Consider the following 18,331-nt stretch of genomic DNA (forward strand, 5'->3'; position numbering starts at 1 on the left):
CACTTGGTGTGTATTTGGGAGGTATATCATAATACACTTTGTACTTTATCTTTCACTGTGAGCTTAATGGTGGATAATAATGAGATTTACATAACCCTACAGCATAATTGTCCCTTACTCACTAGTATTTTCTTAGCTACAGCCTTCTACTTTTTCTAATAATTTTCCTTGTTTAGGTGGTATTGGGGCACTCTGATGAAATGTAACAGGCAAGAAGGACCATGTTTCCAATAATCTCCCATTCATAAATACAAATGGAGATTATTTCATTCTACCTTGAAGTTTGTCCAAGTTCCATATTTTTAGACATGCATTTTCATGGAAGATGCTAATTTGATGTTTGAAAATACTCCATAAGATATTTCTGATGTCCCACAAAACATGTTTGTGGAAAAAGTAACAAGTTCTTCAGCGCACAGATGAAAGAAGTAGCATTGACATTCTGTTTGCCATTTTTGTTCATCAAAATGTCTCAATTTCATGTTCTCATTGCATTAAATCACAACATGCCAAATATTTAATTCTAGTTTATAGCAGTGATTGTGAAGTGATCCCATCCTGTAAGGCTCTGTGGTTTCTCTGGTAAATGTGACTAGTGTCTTCTTTCATTCCTCATAGCACATTTTTGAAAGACAATCATTTTAAAGTAAGACTGCATAAATAACAATAGGTGATCATCTCAAACCTTAACCCTACTACAATAAGAATGCCTTCTACAGTAATTAGGAATTGGGTCTTACCGTAGATAGTCTCTGTGTATAATTTATGTGTGTGCATGTAATTTGGGAATTACAAGTTTTCAAGGAAACAGTAAATAATAGTAAAACAATTTGAAAATAATTTAACTTTCTTTCAGTGATTGAGAAGAAATGTTGGTATCTTTTTGTCTTTGCAGATATACATTACCATTGGGCTTCATTATAGAGTAGAAAAATGACTGAAGACCTCCTTGATAGTTAAGAAGTGGTTGCATCTTTAAAAAAATAAAATTTGATCCTGCTATCTATGCTCAGTTATTTAAATCTACAAATTGGATTTGGAGGACATAGGAATGTAGTATTTTAGTGTTCTCATCACTATCTTACTCTCTTTTTCTGCATACTATGTTTTTGAAGCTTTGTGTTTAAGAGTATAAGAAACAGTGGTGCCCGGCTTGGTTAAGGAGGATCCAACTCTTGATTTTGGCTCAGGTCATGATCTCAGGATCATAGGATCAAGCCCCACATAGGGCTGTGCAAACAGCAGGGAGTCTGCTTGAGATTCTCTCCCTCTCCCTCCATCTTTCCTCTTATTCTCTCTCAAATAAATAAATAAATCTTTAAAGGTATAGGAAACAACTACTAACATTTAGAGAGGATTTGTGGTTGTATTATTTTCAGGGTAATTTTTAAAATTTTGTTTGGGTTTTTTGTTTTGTTTTGTTTTGAGATACTAAGTCTGTTTTTATTATTAGGATGACCAGTATGGAATCCTGTATCTCACAGTTTGTGCTTGCTCTGTTTAAGATTATTTATTTTAAATAGCTTCTCTTAAAGAAGAGTTTAAATAAGCACAACTGTCACATGATTTGTGAGAAAATATCCTATTGGATGAGGAGACACAATTGCTGAGGTTACAGATTTTTAGGGTGCCTCTTTCTTTCTATTTAAATACTAGCTCCTAATAGTTTAAAACAAACAAACAAAAAAAGGCGTACATGGAACTCTAATGGGTTTCAGTTTCCATGGTGATAAGTTTTCAGCTCCTGACACTGCATGCCACCTAGTGTTTCCAAGGGAAAAGCTTTGATGTATTGGTGTCCCACGTTTTATCTTGTACTAAAGCTGAAGCTGAGAACTATCTGAACCTCCTTTTCTTTTAAAAAATGCTACATTTTCCATGTATGAGGAGTCTTGGAGCTACCACGGGGGTGCTTCCGTATCTACAGAGGGTTGTCGTTTCCCATTTGATGTTTAAGAGCTCCATTTTGGATGAAGCCATGGTGGACTGCGGCACAGCCCTGCTGTCAGGCCGTCCTCGGTGTCACTATTCGCAAGCACACCAATTCCTTGTACAACTCTTCTAGCTTAGCTAACTACGTATTTTAGTTAGTCCTTGATAAAATTCCATCCCGAAGTGCTATGTAAGAATGTATAGAACCCTAGAAACTCCTACCAGAAGACTTACAGATGAAGCAGATCACTCTCCAGGATTATCAGCCTGCCAGAGCCTCAGATCACATTTCCATGTGTACCCGGGAAACCATAGACAATCTGTAATCTGTATTGAAATTCCAAATTCAGAACTGCCACAGAACTCCACCACCTAGAAGTGTACTGTCAAATAATAAATCAGGAGACAGATCGTTAAAAACCTATATTAAGAATGTCAGCGAATCTTTCTGGAGGCTAGGAAACAAAACCTTGGATTGAATTCGGCATCAAGCTAAAAATTCAGAATGCAGTGAGGCTCCCAGCTCTCCTATAAACTTTATATTCGCTTTCCAAACTAGCTTGATCAGCAATGCTTACAAGTTTTACTTTGCTTTACATAGATAAACTTTACTGAGTATAATAAAGCCACAGCACAATGCCAGGCGTGAATCAGCACTCAATAAAGAAGCCGCTCTTCTTACTGCGAATTTGTTAGACAGATATTACCGGTCACCGACTGCACACAGTGTACATGTCCTGGGCACTTAGGAGATACCAGTAAGCAGACCAGACCAAACTCCCTGCTCGCCCTGTTCCTACACTCTAAAGGAGAGAGAGTTCAAGTGTAGGATAGAAGGGACACATTTTACCTCCCTTGGGAAATTTTTCCTAAGCTCCTTTCCCCCAGATGCTCCCTGTGTCTCACACACACGCGCGTATCTTTTCACATAGCTGCTTTCTTAGGGCCATAATAGTTAAAGGAAGAAAGTTAGAAAGGAAAGACAAATGAGAACACTGAAATCCTTAGGATTGTAGCTTGGACCAGAATGTGATAGACTTCATGTAAATCTTTAAAGAGAGAGTGAAGCAGTGTTCCTGAAAATGTTTGTTAGCAATCTGAGGGTTAAATTTGAGGAAAGAGACTTCTGAAGATAATCAGAACGTGGGCAAATATATTTTGAAAGTACTAGAGAAAAGAGGTCATGTTTGAATGGAAATGGGGAGACGCAGTATGATTTACACCACTTCAATTTACAGCATACAAAATGGAAGTAGGAATAGAGAAGGAGAGAAATAGTTTTGTTTTTAAGATCAAGATGACAAAATGATAACCGTTGAAAGTAAGAGATAATGGGAGAGATGGATTTGGCTAGAGGAAACGAGGATCAGGTTTAGATTTGTCTATATTGATTCAGAGAAAGACTAAAAATAAGGAAAGCAAATGGATAAAAAAATAAAGTTTCCATCATTTGTAATTCTGTAGACAATGTACAGAGTTCCATTGATTTTAGATAACATGAAGTATAACATAAAAACCTAGCTCTGCCTTCAGAGGTTTCATTACCAAGCTCAATAATATAAACACCATGCAAGTTTTTATTTCAAACATTTGGAGGTATGGAGGATCTTTTATTAAACACGTGGCCACCATTCTTACTCAGAGTCTTCCTCTTGGAGGAAGTCACCCGAGAAGTGAATTTTCCAAGGAGGAACAAAGTCAGTTTTCAGATTTTAATTTTGTATAACATGTAAATTAACTTGGGGTGGTAATCAGGATAGACAATTGCCATAAAATTTAGAAAAATATGTTAATAAAATGAGTCTATTGAACACTTTCGTGTAGAAAAGAGTCTAAATGATTGTGCAGTTTACAATGAAAATAGTTTTGTATTGACTTAGATTATAAGAAGTTACAAATATCTGAACCTTTTTAGCAAGTTTTAATGTAATACTGTCATTAGATTTAGCTGATTAAATTTATCTTCTTACAGATGTGCCAAATACTGGTGTAAACAAACCTAGAGTTTCTGACGCTGTCCATCCCAACAACTATCTCATCAGGACAGAGCCAGAACAGGGGACCCTCTATTCACCAGAACAGACATCTCTCCATGAAAGTGAGGGTCTGTTGTATTATCTTTTAAGTATTGGATTTGATTTTAATTTGTGTGCTATTTGAAAATGAGCATCAGAAGTGTAAAATAAAGATATTTTCTGCTGGTTTCATTCCTGCAGGATCATTGGGTAACTCAAGAAGTTCAACACAAATGAATTCTTATTCTGACAGTGGATACCAGGAAGCAGCAAGTTTCCACAATAGCCAGAATTTGAGTAAAGCAGATAATAGACCCCAGCATTCATTCATAGGATCAACTAATAACCATTTGGTGAGGAACTCAAGAGCTGAAGGACAAACACTGGTTCAGGTAAGGCAAGCACATCAAGATCCTTGTGAGGAAATACCCTCCTAACTGAATATCTGTTATAAATATTCTTTATTAGAAATAAAGCCAATACTTACATTTTTATTTTATAGAATGGACAAAGTAGCAAAATCATTTTAACACTTTTCAGGTCTGTGATATTAAAAAAAAAAAAACTTGTAGGAATTATTTAGGAGCTCATATTAATGAATTCTGATAAATTTCCAATACAAGAGAATAATTCTCCTAGAAGAAGCAAGTTTGGCATAAGAGGAAGAGTCCAAGGCAGGAGTGTGAGAAAACTGGGTAGAATATTGTAATCCCATAGGGGTGTGCGTTCCTAAAAACACTAGAGCTCCAGTAAGTTCTAAAGAGTCCTAGAGGCCTGAGCACTATTCCAACACCTGAATAAAATAGGACTGGCCCCTTCTAACCAAAGATTTTTGCCTTCACCTGTGGAATTATTCCCTGAAATACCATTTCTTTGTTAAAATGTAGATATTCTTGCCTATAGAAAGGTATCATGTACAAGTATAGCCATTCTGTTAAGTTAGGATTTTCTAACTTGTGGGTCAAAAAAAGAGATGGCCTGTGTACGTTTTTATAAAAACTCATTAGCTCCTCGCTCATTGCCACTTCATTCCCATCAGTCCACTAACATGTGCCAGAATTAATGGAAGCAGGGTGGCAGTAACCAGTGGGGATAACAGTCTGTCCAAGTACCCCAGTGGTTTCTCTGGAGCTAAAAAATGGCAAGATCATCAAAGAAGTTAGGCAGACACTAATCCTCCCATAATGTAATAGAGGAAGCCCTGCGTATAACACTGCAGTGGGCCAGGCTTCCCCGCACCAAAGGAGAAACACAAGAGGACTTTGGAACTTCGGCTCAACAATTTAGGAGAAATTCTTAAGTAATGAAAAATAGTTCTGTATTAAAACAAACAAAAATATAGTGCATGAATTTTTAAGCCAAGCTGCACTCCTAGTCCTTAGAGTATACATTTGTTCCTTTGCCATTAGGGATGGTTTGACAGGAAAGTTTGAGAAGCTTTGGACTAGGTACTTACAGGAGTTTATCCACTTATGTGAATTTTTATGTCAGCTGGTTTGAAGTCACACTTTAGAATAATAATTATCTTAACTAGAAAAATTGTCTTAACTAGAGAAATTGTCTTTTCTCCCTAAAAGTGGGGTACTTGGTACTTACCTCTTTTTTTTTTTTAACTTACAGTAAGTTTATTTTGTTCCTAGAGCTGAAGAATTAGGTTGCAAGGGGGTCTCTAAAACTCAATTTGCATGTAGTCTGGGCAACACGTTTCTAGCTTTTGGACCAAGTATCCCATTTTGGTAGGAAACCGCTCATATGTGAGATCTTCACTTATTTTTAGCACTATTTCTAAACCCCAAGCACAATTTTAATTTTCCAACTGTCTACTAATTTGCAAACTCCCTCTTTCTTGCCTTGTTGTTTATTTACAATTGCTTTCCTACCCCAGATCTTCTCTCCATGGCTGTTGCCTTCCTAGAATGGTTGAGTTTGAACACACTTGAGGTGTCAGAGCAGGTGTGTCAGCTAGTCCACTTGCTTAGGATGCATGGAGACAAAGCATTCTTTCCCTTAACAACATCTAAGAGTCTATATAAAATCCTTGCCTTATTCCTGTTTCCTTAGAGCCTCAGCTAAAAGTGAAAGGGGGTTGGTGGGAACTGTACTCCAGCAACCTGGTCTTGGCTTGGAATTCAGTGCCCTACTGTCTCATCCTATGCCTGTTCCTCTCAGGCCAGTGCCCCCGTCCAGCCCCCATCCCTCATTGTTGTGCTGCATCACAAAAGGCATCTGAGTCCTAGTGCTTGCAGGAGTGAGTCTACAGATTCATAGAAGGACCAGCCATGGCAGAAATGTTCTTCATTTCCCATTCTGGTCTTTTCCAGCTGGCTAGCGAAGAACCCACCAGAGACTTTGAGCATTTCTCCTTGCTGCAACAGATTTTGGGGTACTTTTTTGCATCTCTCTAAATCCACCAGCTAAAGAAAAGAGCTTATAGTTCAAAGGAGGTAGAAAGAAATGGACAAAATCACTAGGAGCCACACTTGAGCTAAAAGAAGAAATTTGGCTAGAGCACCTGTGCAACCAGGCTGTCCCTTGACAGTAGATTCACTAAGGAGAGCTTTGGACCCCAGGCCCTATCCAAACATTCATTTATTCCACATTGAAAGAACACATTCCTTTTGTTAATGGGGCCAACCCATAAAGATGAATTAATTATAGACACTCCTCTAGTCACATTTAGATTGATGCATTCAAATACTGTTTTGTTTTGTTTCACATAAATGCAGTACCTTGGCCAAACACACAGTGTTATATTAGTTTTAGGTATACCATATAGCAATTCAACAATTCTATATATTACTCAGTGCTCATCACCATAAGTGTTTTCATAATTCCCTTTATCTATTTCATCCACCCTCCTACCCACCTTCCCTCTGACAACCACTAGTTTGTTCTCTATATTTAAAAGTCTGGTTTTTTTCTTCCTTGATCTCTTTTTTTCTTTGTTTCTTCATTTGTTTTGGTTCTTAAATTCCACATATGAGTGAAATCCTATGGTATTTGTCTTTCTCTGTCTGACTTCTTTCACTTAGCATTATATCCTTTAGATCCACCCATGTTGTTGCAAATGTCAATACAACATTTTATCCGTTGTGAAAAATGCATAGGCAGGAGGGTAAAAAAAATAAAGGTGAAAGAAAAATGAATATTAAGTATCTTTGGATCTCTCTTTACTGGTTGATTTAGTATTCTGAAGGGGAAAAGGTAGAGGTTAAACTACCAAAAGAAGGTAGGCCAAGAAAAGCACACTAAGGACAAATACCCAGCTCTAAAGCATAAAAAGGAAAAGACAGTGAATTCACAGTCTTTAGTGAGCTATGTGCATTTTTTTCTGTAATGACAGTGGACACAAAACCCTGGATAAACCCGTTCTCTTTTTTCCCCCTTTCATCAGCCATCAGTAGCCAATCGGGCCATGAGAAGAGTTAGTTCAGTTCCATCTAGAGCACAGTCTCCTTCTTATGTTATCAGCACAGGCGTGTCTCCTTCAAGGGGGTCACTGAGAACTTCTCTGGGTAGTGGATTTGGCTCTCCGTCAGTGACCGACCCCCGACCACTGAACCCCAGTGCATATTCCTCCACTACCTTACCTGCTCAGCGGGCAGCCTCTCCGTACTCTGCACAGAGACCCGCCTCCCCAACAGCTGTGCGACGGATTGGGTCAGTCACCTCCCGGCAGACCTCCAATCCCAACGGACCAACCCCACAGTACCAAACGACCGCCAGAGTAGGGTCCCCACTGACTCTGATGGATGCACAAACTCGAGTAGCTTCCCCATCCCAAGGCCAGGTGGGGTCGTCGTCCCCCAAACGCTCAGGGATGACCGCTGTACCACAACATCTGGGACCTTCGCTGCAAAGGACTGCTCACGACATGGAACAATATGGACAGCAGCAGTATGAAATTTACGAAAGAATGGTTCCACCTCGGCCAGACAGCCTGACAGGTGAGTGCAAGTGACAGCACAACATAAAGCCAGATGAGGAAATCTTGTGCGTGATCATCACTGAAACAGAGCATGATACCATGGGAAAGCTTATGTTTTTATCTCAGACTTTACACTGCTAACTTCACACTGACTTGTCTTTCAGGCTCTATAATTCTTAGTGCATGAAACTATATACATTTATATCAACCAAAAACCTTTTACAAGGAATACATTCTTCCCCCTCCCAACATTGGGTACAAAAAGTACGTTTTTGCATTTTAGAAGCACTGGTTGGAATTCTAGGCTGTTTATCCAGTTTTGTTTTTGTTTTTTAGTGAAAGATTTTTCACTAGATAAGCTTACTCATATCCAAACCCCTAAATGATGTTAAAAGATGGCATCAGAATATCTCTTTAAATATTTAGCTTTTTTAAAAGAAAAGCTATAATGGTATAGAATATGGACTTTTCTCACCTACTGCCTTGATTTTAACTTCCTATTGGGAAATTCACAAAGCTCTTATGATTACCTTCAAATGCGACTCAGATTAAATCAGAAAGACACCATCAAGGTGCCTGATACTATAGCCATTTCCTTCAGGGTAGTTTCATGGAGGATTTCCCACATAATGTATAGACATTGTTCTTTTTATCAAAATGAAGTTTATCTTTAGTTAGTGTTTTAAGTTGCATTTTAAAGTAAGTTGCATTTTTCCCCATTTTATACACAATGGGGAAAAAATTAAAACTATGTAAGAAAATGTGAAATGAGAAATGAAAAATCTCAGGCTCCTCGACCCTTAACCAGTCCGACTCATCAGTGGAGGGTTCTGTGTTTACATATATAAGTGCATATATTACATACAAATGTGCACACATTGTGTTTTATACTGATGGGAATTCTGTTATATATTTATATATATTAAATACCTTATACATATGTAAATATGTGTAATATATATATCTTCTTTTTTTAATATGTCTAAGAGCTCCATTCTGTCAATAGATGCCTATGGCCCCCATTTTTATAGATAAAATTCCTTTTATCTTTATTAATGGACATTTGGGTTGTTTTTTCATTTTTAGATAGTAGAGACAACCATGCAATATATATAGTTAGTTCTATTTTGTTCTTGCATATTTTGCACTACTCAGATAACTATGGGATTCATTTCTTTAAGTAAAATTGCTAAGTCAAAATATATGTGTATTTGTTCTTAAATATTGTCATACCTCCTGCCTTCCAGGAAAGTTGCATAAATTTCTATTTCCACCACTAGTTTTGAGCCTATGTATTCTCCTAGACCTTCACTAGCACTGCACATTGTCAGAGTGCTTCGTCTTTGCCAGTGTGGTAGGTTAAAAGCTGTATCTCATTGTTTTAAATGCCCTTTATTGAGTTATGACTAAGAATGAAGATTGTACATGTTTATCAGCCATTCTGTTTCTTTTCTGCAAACCGCAAGTGTAGGATTTTTTACTTTGTTTTTGGTATTTCTTATTTATACGAGTTTGTATTATTTTGTATAGTAAAATTAATACCTTTTCCTATGGCTTCTGAGAAAGATAAAGCCTTTATGAGATTTTCTAGTTGAATAATTTTGCATGAAGAATTAAAATTGAACTAGAACTTGAGCTCAGATAAAGTACTAGTGGAGAAACCACCTTTTTTTCATTCAGTCATCAGAGGAGAGCACTTGGCTTAGATATTTTCTAGCATGCCTCTGAAAGTCTGCAGCAAAGTGAGGTAGGAATCATTTATGAAATTCTGTCTCCCAAGGAAACCTTGAAAGATAAATCGTTCTGAGAATTTCTGTATTCCCCCCTGTGTATGTATAGAACAGCTATGCAGAAATCTATGTTTGCAGTAGAGTGAAGTAGAAACCGAGGAAAGGAAGTGAGCACATAAATTACTGTCTATGTTTAACCCCAAGACGGATGGTCTCCTTTGGTTTAAAACGCCTGCCTTCTGACATTGCAGGTAAAATTAGAATTTGTTTCATGGGGGGAGAAAAGCAGACCTAGACTATCACAGATTTTTTTTTTTCCCCTAGTCAACTACAGTCTTCAAAAGAAGCAAAGAGTTTCCTTATAAAGGTTCTAGAAAAAAAATGAAAAATAAAAATAAAAAAAATAAAAAATAAAAAAAAATAAAGGTTCTAGAGAAGCTTTGCTTATCATCATCTACCTGCCCACTTATTCTGAATGTGGGTCCTATTTTGTGAATTCCTTTCTTTTATTCTTACTTTGGAAAGTGTTGTGCTTGTCACGATATTTACTATGGTTCTTGACTTCAAAGGATTAATAACCTTCTAATTGATAAGCCTGAAGCAATATTTTATAATAGATTCAGACACTTGCATATTTGTTTATAATAATTTAAGTGATGATATAATATGTGTATAAATTACTTCCTACAACAGAAAAATATGCCTGCTCTAAAATATTCATTTTAGTAAAATTAGAGCATGTCAGGAAAAGTTTCGAGAATACAAAGAATACCATTTGGGAGATAAATTTATGTCTATTTCCAGTGTCTTAAATATAAAGATTTTAAATCACAGAGTATATGTCATTGTAATAGGTAAACTGATATGTATTTGTGGTATTGCAAATAGAAACTATTGGTTAGGTAAATAATATTGTGGAAGATCAGTCTTTTCCATTATTTGGAGGGAGAGATAAGGCTATTAAAAATAAATTTGTGTGAATACTTCTGGAAAAATTATTTCTAATAATAGTTAAAGAAGAAATTATTTGTCTTCCAATTTAAAAGATACCTAAGTTATAGTGGATTTTCTACACATAATCATTTTAGTTATTCTATAGAAGCAATGTAATTTTGTGATTTTTTTTTTAAATGTAAATGTATAGGACATTTGAGTTTTATTTGTGTGTGTACACGAACAGGTGAACAAAAATAGTAACCATCGCTGTTTTGTTATTCACGAAGATTTCTAAAATCAAAAAGTACTATATTTCACTCTAATTCTAAGGCTTTTATTTTCCAAGGCTTTTATTTTCCATTATCGTATGCCACATATAGTAATTTCATCTCACTAATAATCTTAAAACAAGTGAATATTTGCTGGATGCTTTTTAGAGTTAACAACCTCATTTTGTTACCTTTCCCATGAAATTATAGTAAATATTTACAAATACTTAAAAATCATATCATACCTCATAGTTGCCAGCAAAGAATCTATCCAGATGCTTGCACGGTGAGACTGTAACATTCTGAGAATGATGCAGAAGGCTTTGTTCTTATTTCACATTACCAGGGAGGGTAGTGGGGCCATGGGAGCTCAGGCAATTTCAAGAGCATCCGGGGCTTGGCTTGCCAACAGTGTTGAGTGATTTACAGAATCCCACAGCAAATCACAAGTATTTGTGGCTCTATGGAGTGTCAAAATAGCACCTTGTATTGAAAAGATTGCCAAGGACCAGGTGTATTTAACTGCCCACTTTATATCACCATTAACAAAAACAATGTCTGCACCTTTCTTCAAAATACTCATGGATTCCATAAGGCAATGGAGCTTTCCTCTGCTAAGAACAAGAAATTTTTTTTTTTACGATTTTATTTATTTATTCATGAGAGACACAGAGAGAGAGGCAGAGACACAGGCAGAGGGAGCAGAAGGCTCCCTGCAGGGAGCCCGACGTGGGACTCGATCCTGGGTCTCCAGGATCTGGCCCTGGGCTGAAGGCAGCGCTAAACCGCTGAGCCACCGGGGCTGCCCCAGAACAAGAAATCTACAAGTGAATAAAAAGTTGAAATCTCCAAATGAGAACTTTACAGTAACAATCCTAATACCATCTTTAGAGTTACACTGGCTTCCACGTACCCCTGGTGGGCTAACTTTGCCCTTTAATTCTGTGCTCTTGGAGGGCTCTGCCAGGTTCAAGACCTCTCACGCCATGTCTCCTTGAACCTTGAAGATTAGTTGTAGCCAGTGTTGTGTGTTCCTTCTCAGCCCTACAAGTAAGTAGTTCTCTGATGGAGACAAATCACATTTCCTTTTGGGCTCTCAGTTTCCTTGGTTTTGAAATGAGGTTTGGCCAGATAATCCCAATTGTATGATTGTTTAAGCCCATGATCTTGTAAGTGGAGAGACAGTAGCTAAAACCTGTATTGGTCCATTTAGTTTCTTTCCATGTCACATTGCTGTCCAGGGTAGGTAATAATCATTCATCCCAGAAGTTCTACGTATTGGGACGCCTGGGTGGCTCAGTGGATGAGCTTCTACCTTCAGCCCAGGAAGTGATCCTGGAGTTCCAGGATCGAGTCCTGTGTCGGGCTCCCTGCAGGGAGCCTGCTTCTCCCTCTGACTGTGTCTCTGCCTCGCTCTCTGTATCTCTCATGAATAAATAAATTAATATTTTTTTAAAAAAGGAAATTCTGCATATTAAACTTTCTTCCCACTCCTCACAAGCAACATTATCATTCATGTTCAGGCCCATTTGCCTTTAGTTCTCATATGATTAACTGAGCTAATAGGAGGTGAATGATCCTATCTTTTTGTAATTAGTTACTGTGTTAATTATTTGCAGTCATTTTAAAAGCAAGTAAATGCTAACTTCAGGTAGTTTGTGCTTTCTTTTGCTCATATTTGGAACATAACTTTAGTGTTCTTACCAAGTGACAGATTTTACTTACTGATGATGATAAATCACAAACTTCTGAGCATCATAATATAGACTGTACCAATTCAGTTTCTTTAATATTTGGGTTTGAACTGTACTTTTTTTTATCACAAGTCCAATCCGTAAACTTCCATTATTAACAGTTTGAATGAAAGAATTTTTCAAATGATTTAATATTAATGTACTAACTTTATGCTTTTCTTTTGTACTAGAAAGAAGGTAAACCAGAATCTAGTATGTGGGTTCCTGCCAAAACAACTATGTTTAAAAAGCAGAGAAAAATACAAAGCCAACAAATAGTAAAATACCTCATAATAATAAATGTTATTAGTCCACTGATAATAGTCTAAATTTTGTAACAGAAAATTTCATGTTTTCCTGTAAAAATCATGAGTGAGTTGAAAGACTTATTTCTAAAGTGTTCTTAAACATTAGCCTTTCCTAAGCACTGTTATGTAGACATTGTCTTAGATGTTGAGATTTAAGAGGTGTGGGACATGGTGGGCCCTGCTGCAAGAGCTGGTAGTCCAGTCCTGCAGAGCAGCAAAGAGAATGGTATGAACCATTGTTCTTATGTTTGAACAAGGGAAATTGTGTAACAGTAGAAGAGGGCATTCTCTTTTCTGTCACCGCGATAAAATAGCTTACCATTGGGGAATGAATTTCAGAGTATCAAACCATCTAATAACTTATTTTTTCTTAGAAAATTTACCTTTATCTGGCATCCTCTTGTAAAACTCAGTAGGTTTGGTGTTTAGACTTAACATTTGGTCCTATTGGTAAGGTCCTATTAATAAGGCTTTTAACCTCACCAGAATTTTCTCAATTTCTTAATGATGTGATTTTCCCTCCTCTAGGCTTACGAAGTTCCTATGCTAGTCAGCACAGCCAGCTTGGGCAAGACCTTCGTTCAGCTGTGTCTCCTGACTTGCACATCACTCCGATATATGAGGGGAGGACCTATTATAGCCCAGTGTACCGCAGCCCAAACCACGGGACTGTGGAGCTCCAAGGATCACAGACAGCGTTGTACCGCACAGGTTCAGGTGGGCCTCAGCACCATTCAGCTCGTTTCCCAAATGCACAGGCCCAAGAGCAGAAGTTCTTCTTGAGATTGGGTGCTCTGGTAGTAAGAAATCACAGTGTTCATTTGATTGTCAGATGTGCAGCTGTGACAGCCAATAGATAAGCAATAGAACAAGTTCGTGTTGTACCTGTTTATAAGTGACATATTTTTAACCTTAGTTTAATCTAATCAATGAACGTAGTAATTGGGATCCCTGGGTGGCGCAGCGGTTTGGCGCCTGCCTTTGGCCCAGGGCACGATCCTGGAGACCCGGGATCGAATCCCACGTCGGGCTCCCGGTGCATGGAGCCTGCTTCTCCCTCTGCCTGTGTCTCTGCCTCTCTCTCTCTCTCTCTCTCTCTCTCTGTGACTATCATAAATAAATAAAATTAAAAAAAAAAAAAACCAAACAACTTCATTTAAAAAAAAAAAAAAACTTTAAAAAAAATGAACATAGTAATTATACTGTTGATTCACAAATAAGTTTGTAGAGCTACGAATCTGACTCTCCTTGGATTCGAAATATATCCGATATAGAAAGGAAAACCTTTGTTGGAATGTTCCTTTGTGCTTTTGTTTCCTGGAACCTGTATGTAGAGAAGATCCCTTGATAAGTTATTTGCCTATCTTTAATTTAGCATGTGTGTAGCCCAAGTACATTTTGTATTACTCCTTTTTAGATACTAGATTTCCCCTGAACATCTAAGTATAGAATGTGAAATATATATTCCTCATGATGGACTCAGTCTGGGACAGAATACAGTAATTATATTTATAAAAATATGGAGCTAGTACATCACACCCTTGCATCCCCACTGTCACTTTCATACCACACCATAGTGGCTGGTAGAGCAGAAGCTATAGCCTATGGCCACATGACCCGCCAGATTATACTGCAGGTCTGGCTCATGGAATCCTAACAGGCCCCCCCCTTTTTTTTTAAGGAGATCATACAGAGGTGCCTGGGTGGCTGTTGGTTGAGCATCCAACTCTTGGTTTCAGCTCAGGTCATGATCTCAGGGTTGTGGGATCAAGCCCTGTGTCAGGCTCTGGGCTCAGTGCAGAGTCTACTGGAAATTATCTCCCCCTGCTCGCTTGCTCTCTCTTTATCTCTTTCTCAAATAAATAAATAAATAAAATCTTAAAAAAAAAAGATAGTAAGATTTATTAACATGCCCACAGTGATAACCCCACAAAGGCATAGCTCTAGCAGATGTACCTCCCAGAACACTAGGAGGGAGGAGACTATCTGAATTGATTCTTTGCCAGAAACTGATGGTTTGGTCCACTGTGGGATTTTTCTTCTAATAGAATATACCAATTTTTAATAAATATGAATGAAGAACTATTGCACGTGTTACATGCTGTAAATTGAGGAATTTTTAAAGATCTGATTGGCTTTATTAACTGATTCATGATTCATCATCCTATCTAACAAATGGAAAGGAACTCCTAAGAAATTTCTTTCATAGGATTAAGAAATGATGTTAATAAAATCGTTTAATTGTGGGAAGAATATGTTTGCAGTCATTGGAGAGATACCTTCTGCAATAATTAAGAAAGAACTATTATATACAGCATATGGTACCTTTATACATAGCATGATGCAAAAATTTAAGGGAGTAGCCACAGAAGAATTTGCTATATCAGTCTTCTTTCTTAAGAAGTAAATTTTCCAATATTACCAAAGTTCAAAGGTCTATAAATAAAATATATATCAAAATAACCTGTGTTACACTACGTGTTCGAAGTTTGATGATATCAATTATCTATAGATTTGAATAATTGTTTTTTATTGCTAAAATGAAATTATGACATTTTACCATTTTTTTCTCAAATTAATTCCTTTTCCTATATTTACCTTTCACTTTTGTTACTAAATCTTAATAAGTAAGATCAATCATATAAGCAGATTTATAGTTTTATTTTTGCTCTTTTCAAATAATAAAATTGACATAGTCTTTGTGTATATTAAAAACTTAAGTGCCAGGACGCCTGGGTGGCTCAGTGGTTGAGCGTCTGCCTTTGGTTCACGGCGTGATCCTGGAGACTGAGGATCAAGTCCCACATCGGGCTCCCTGCATGGAGCCTACTTCTCCCTCTGCCTGTGCCTCTGCCTCTCTCTCCCTTTCTGTCTCATAAATAGATAAAGTCTTAAAAAAAAACTTAAGTGCCTTTTTTAGCACTAATGAGCTAGATTGGTAAAATCTAAATTGTTAGTATTGGTAACATTAAGCAATTTATGTAATTGTTAAAAACTGTAATCCTTAAAATTAAAAATAGTTTTACTTTGAAAAGTATCACCTTGTAGAGAATATACTAATCATTTTTAAAATGTTGACTCTCTAGTAGGTGTTGGAAATCTGCAAAGGACATCCAGCCAACGAAGCACCCTTACATACCAAAGAAATAATTATGCTCTGAACACAACAGCTACCTACGCGGAGCCCTACAGGCCAATACAATACCGAGTGCAAGAGTGCAATTATAACAGGCTTCAGCATGCAGCGCCAGCTGATGATGGCACCACGAGATCCCCATCAATAGACAGCATTCAGAAAGACCCCAGGCAAGTACTGGTTATGAGTCTCCAGAATGCTACAGTATCACGAGCATCAACCGTTCCTTTATTCTGTTGGGGTTTTTTTTCAAGTTGCCAAGTCTATTATAGTATCAGTTAACTCCTTAATCTCTAGTATCTCCGGTTGTATTTTAGCACTGTAGGTCATTGAGGTTCATTTCATGATAGATTCCTTCTTTCAATGCTTTAATAATAAGTTAGAGAATGCACAAGTCTGTGTAAGTATCTGCAGCGTTCATCACTGACCTGCTTCACCAAAACAACTCCCTGGGATAGCCTTCTTGGTCTGAATTATACGAAAGATTTTAAAGGATCATTTTACCCCTTTCCCTTTATCCTAACTGACTCTTTAGATGAGAGGGCCTCAGAAAAAAATGTATGGTGTTTTAAATTGGAAAAATCCATGTTGTGTACATTTTAAATCCTATTGGTCAATGCTGTGTTGTGCTTTTTTTAACTAGGTCCTTTGAAAAGCTTTCTGTCATTTAGTAGAAGATAGTTTACAAGAAATTCTGATATCTCATAAGCAAAAAATATTTGGCTAATAATACATGTCTCCTTTTAATTTTATTTTGCCTTGTAGAAAGCATGTTTTATTAAGATAAGTGTGAGTCATTTAGTACTTGATTGATTTTGAAAAATAGCCTCATCTGTAATGAAAGCCATTTAAAATATTCAGGAAATAAAAAAGATATTTAGAAACTGAAAGAATTTTAATTTCCGAAAGAGTGGAATTATTTCTAAATTTTAAGCAGCTTGAGTGTTATATGAAGGCATATATTAGCAAGATTTCATTCACTCTTCGCCTACGAATTGTTGTTTTACTGGAAAATTGTTATAATTATCAATTCATTTTTAGCAACCTACCAACCTATTCTAATGAAATGTGAATTAAAAACATGAGTGAGATTTTGCTCATTAAAGCAAAATAAAAGTACTTTTGAGTTGAATGGGAAGCCCACTGCTTCACTGAAACCTTTGCACCTAGTCACTCTTGCCTACAGTTCTTTATAGTTCATAGATACATTTGGTTCTGCTAGTCCATGTTCTTGCCATTTTAAGGGTTTTTAAGTGATTTGTTTTATAGTACCTCCAATATAATTAGGTCACAAATACTTTTATATGATTTCATTTTTTAAAACCTCAAAATGACAAAATACACACTCTAATGGATGCAGAAAATTCCCAAAAGGGGTTTTGAATTATAGGCAATTTAAACCATACCTCACCTGAACATGCAGAGGAAAGAATAGCTATCCAGAAAGACAGTGAAGTGTGATTAGAGTTTTGAGCTTAATCTGTGTCTCTGAAGACTTCAGTTTTGACCTCTAGAATGAGTTGATTCACCATAAATGAGGATTTCATGTATGATAATACACTTCAGCTATTCATAGTATGATAATTTTGTAATCTAATGCGTAAAACTGTTATGGCTAGCTTTGATTATGTGAAACTTTACTGATAATGCATTTTGTAAGATGAATAAATGATTATTTTATAATAATAAGTGCATTTATTCTAGACAAAACTGGAATCCAGGTGAATCTGAACTTTAAATATTCAAACCAAAATAAAAAGCTCCTGACAGCTTTTAATTTTTAGTTTTGAAAATAGCAAACTTGACGTAATATTTTTATTCACTTCCAAGCCCACGTTCTTTACTATTAATGCTGCATTATAATTAGCCTGGAAAATTTCTTCTAAGACTTTAGCAGTTATTGATGTTTTCTACATACATGGAAATCTGTGATTTTTTTTTTATAGTTATCTAGTGTGGAAGCAAAATTTATTAGTAGTATACATGACACATCTAGAAGGATTAACAAAGTACTTCCTAAGATAGTGATAGTGACATAAAGTATATTAGCATTCGTGGTGTTCCTTTTGAACAGGGCTTATTTACTCTGTCCTGTTCAGCAAAATAATTCCATTTACTATCTCTTTGACCTCATAATTGTCATTTTATAGCTTCATCCATCATAAAACTTATAATTTAGTGTTACTACTTTTATGTAAATATTCAGTTTACCTTTTAAAGAAATTAAGAGAAGAAACAATGATTTTCATATTCACTACATGTTTACCATGTATAGTTCTTCTCTTCCTGTATATTCTTATCATAAATTCAAGTTTCCATCTCAACCCATTTCCCTTCCACCTAA

General features: G+C 36.6%; 1 protein-coding gene across 32 annotated transcripts in view; it reads left to right on the top strand.

The window, feature by feature from the left end:
- The window catches only part of PKP4 (plakophilin 4), a 235,546-nt gene that overhangs the window by 171,504 nt on the left and 45,711 nt on the right, over nt 1-18,331 (top strand). For 8 of the 32 annotated variants that reach the window (XM_072751596.1, XM_072751606.1, XM_072751610.1 and 5 more), the window contains 5 exons: nt 3,905-4,036; nt 4,149-4,339; nt 7,342-7,894; nt 13,380-13,568; nt 15,938-16,157. In XM_072751596.1, the coding sequence (XP_072607697.1) occupies nt 3,905-4,036; nt 4,149-4,339; nt 7,342-7,894; nt 13,380-13,568; nt 15,938-16,157 (1,285 nt within the window). Of the gene's footprint in view, nt 1-3,904; nt 4,037-4,148; nt 4,340-7,341; nt 7,895-13,379; nt 13,569-15,937; nt 16,162-18,331 lie in introns of all 32 variants that reach the window. The other 24 variants (XM_072751594.1, XM_072751595.1, XM_072751581.1 and 21 more) reach the window with 7 other exon arrangements.

Source organism: Vulpes vulpes, chromosome 3 (assembly GCF_048418805.1).
Source record: "Vulpes vulpes isolate BD-2025 chromosome 3, VulVul3, whole genome shotgun sequence".
In the NCBI taxonomy this organism is placed as follows: domain Eukaryota; kingdom Metazoa; phylum Chordata; class Mammalia; order Carnivora; family Canidae; genus Vulpes; species Vulpes vulpes.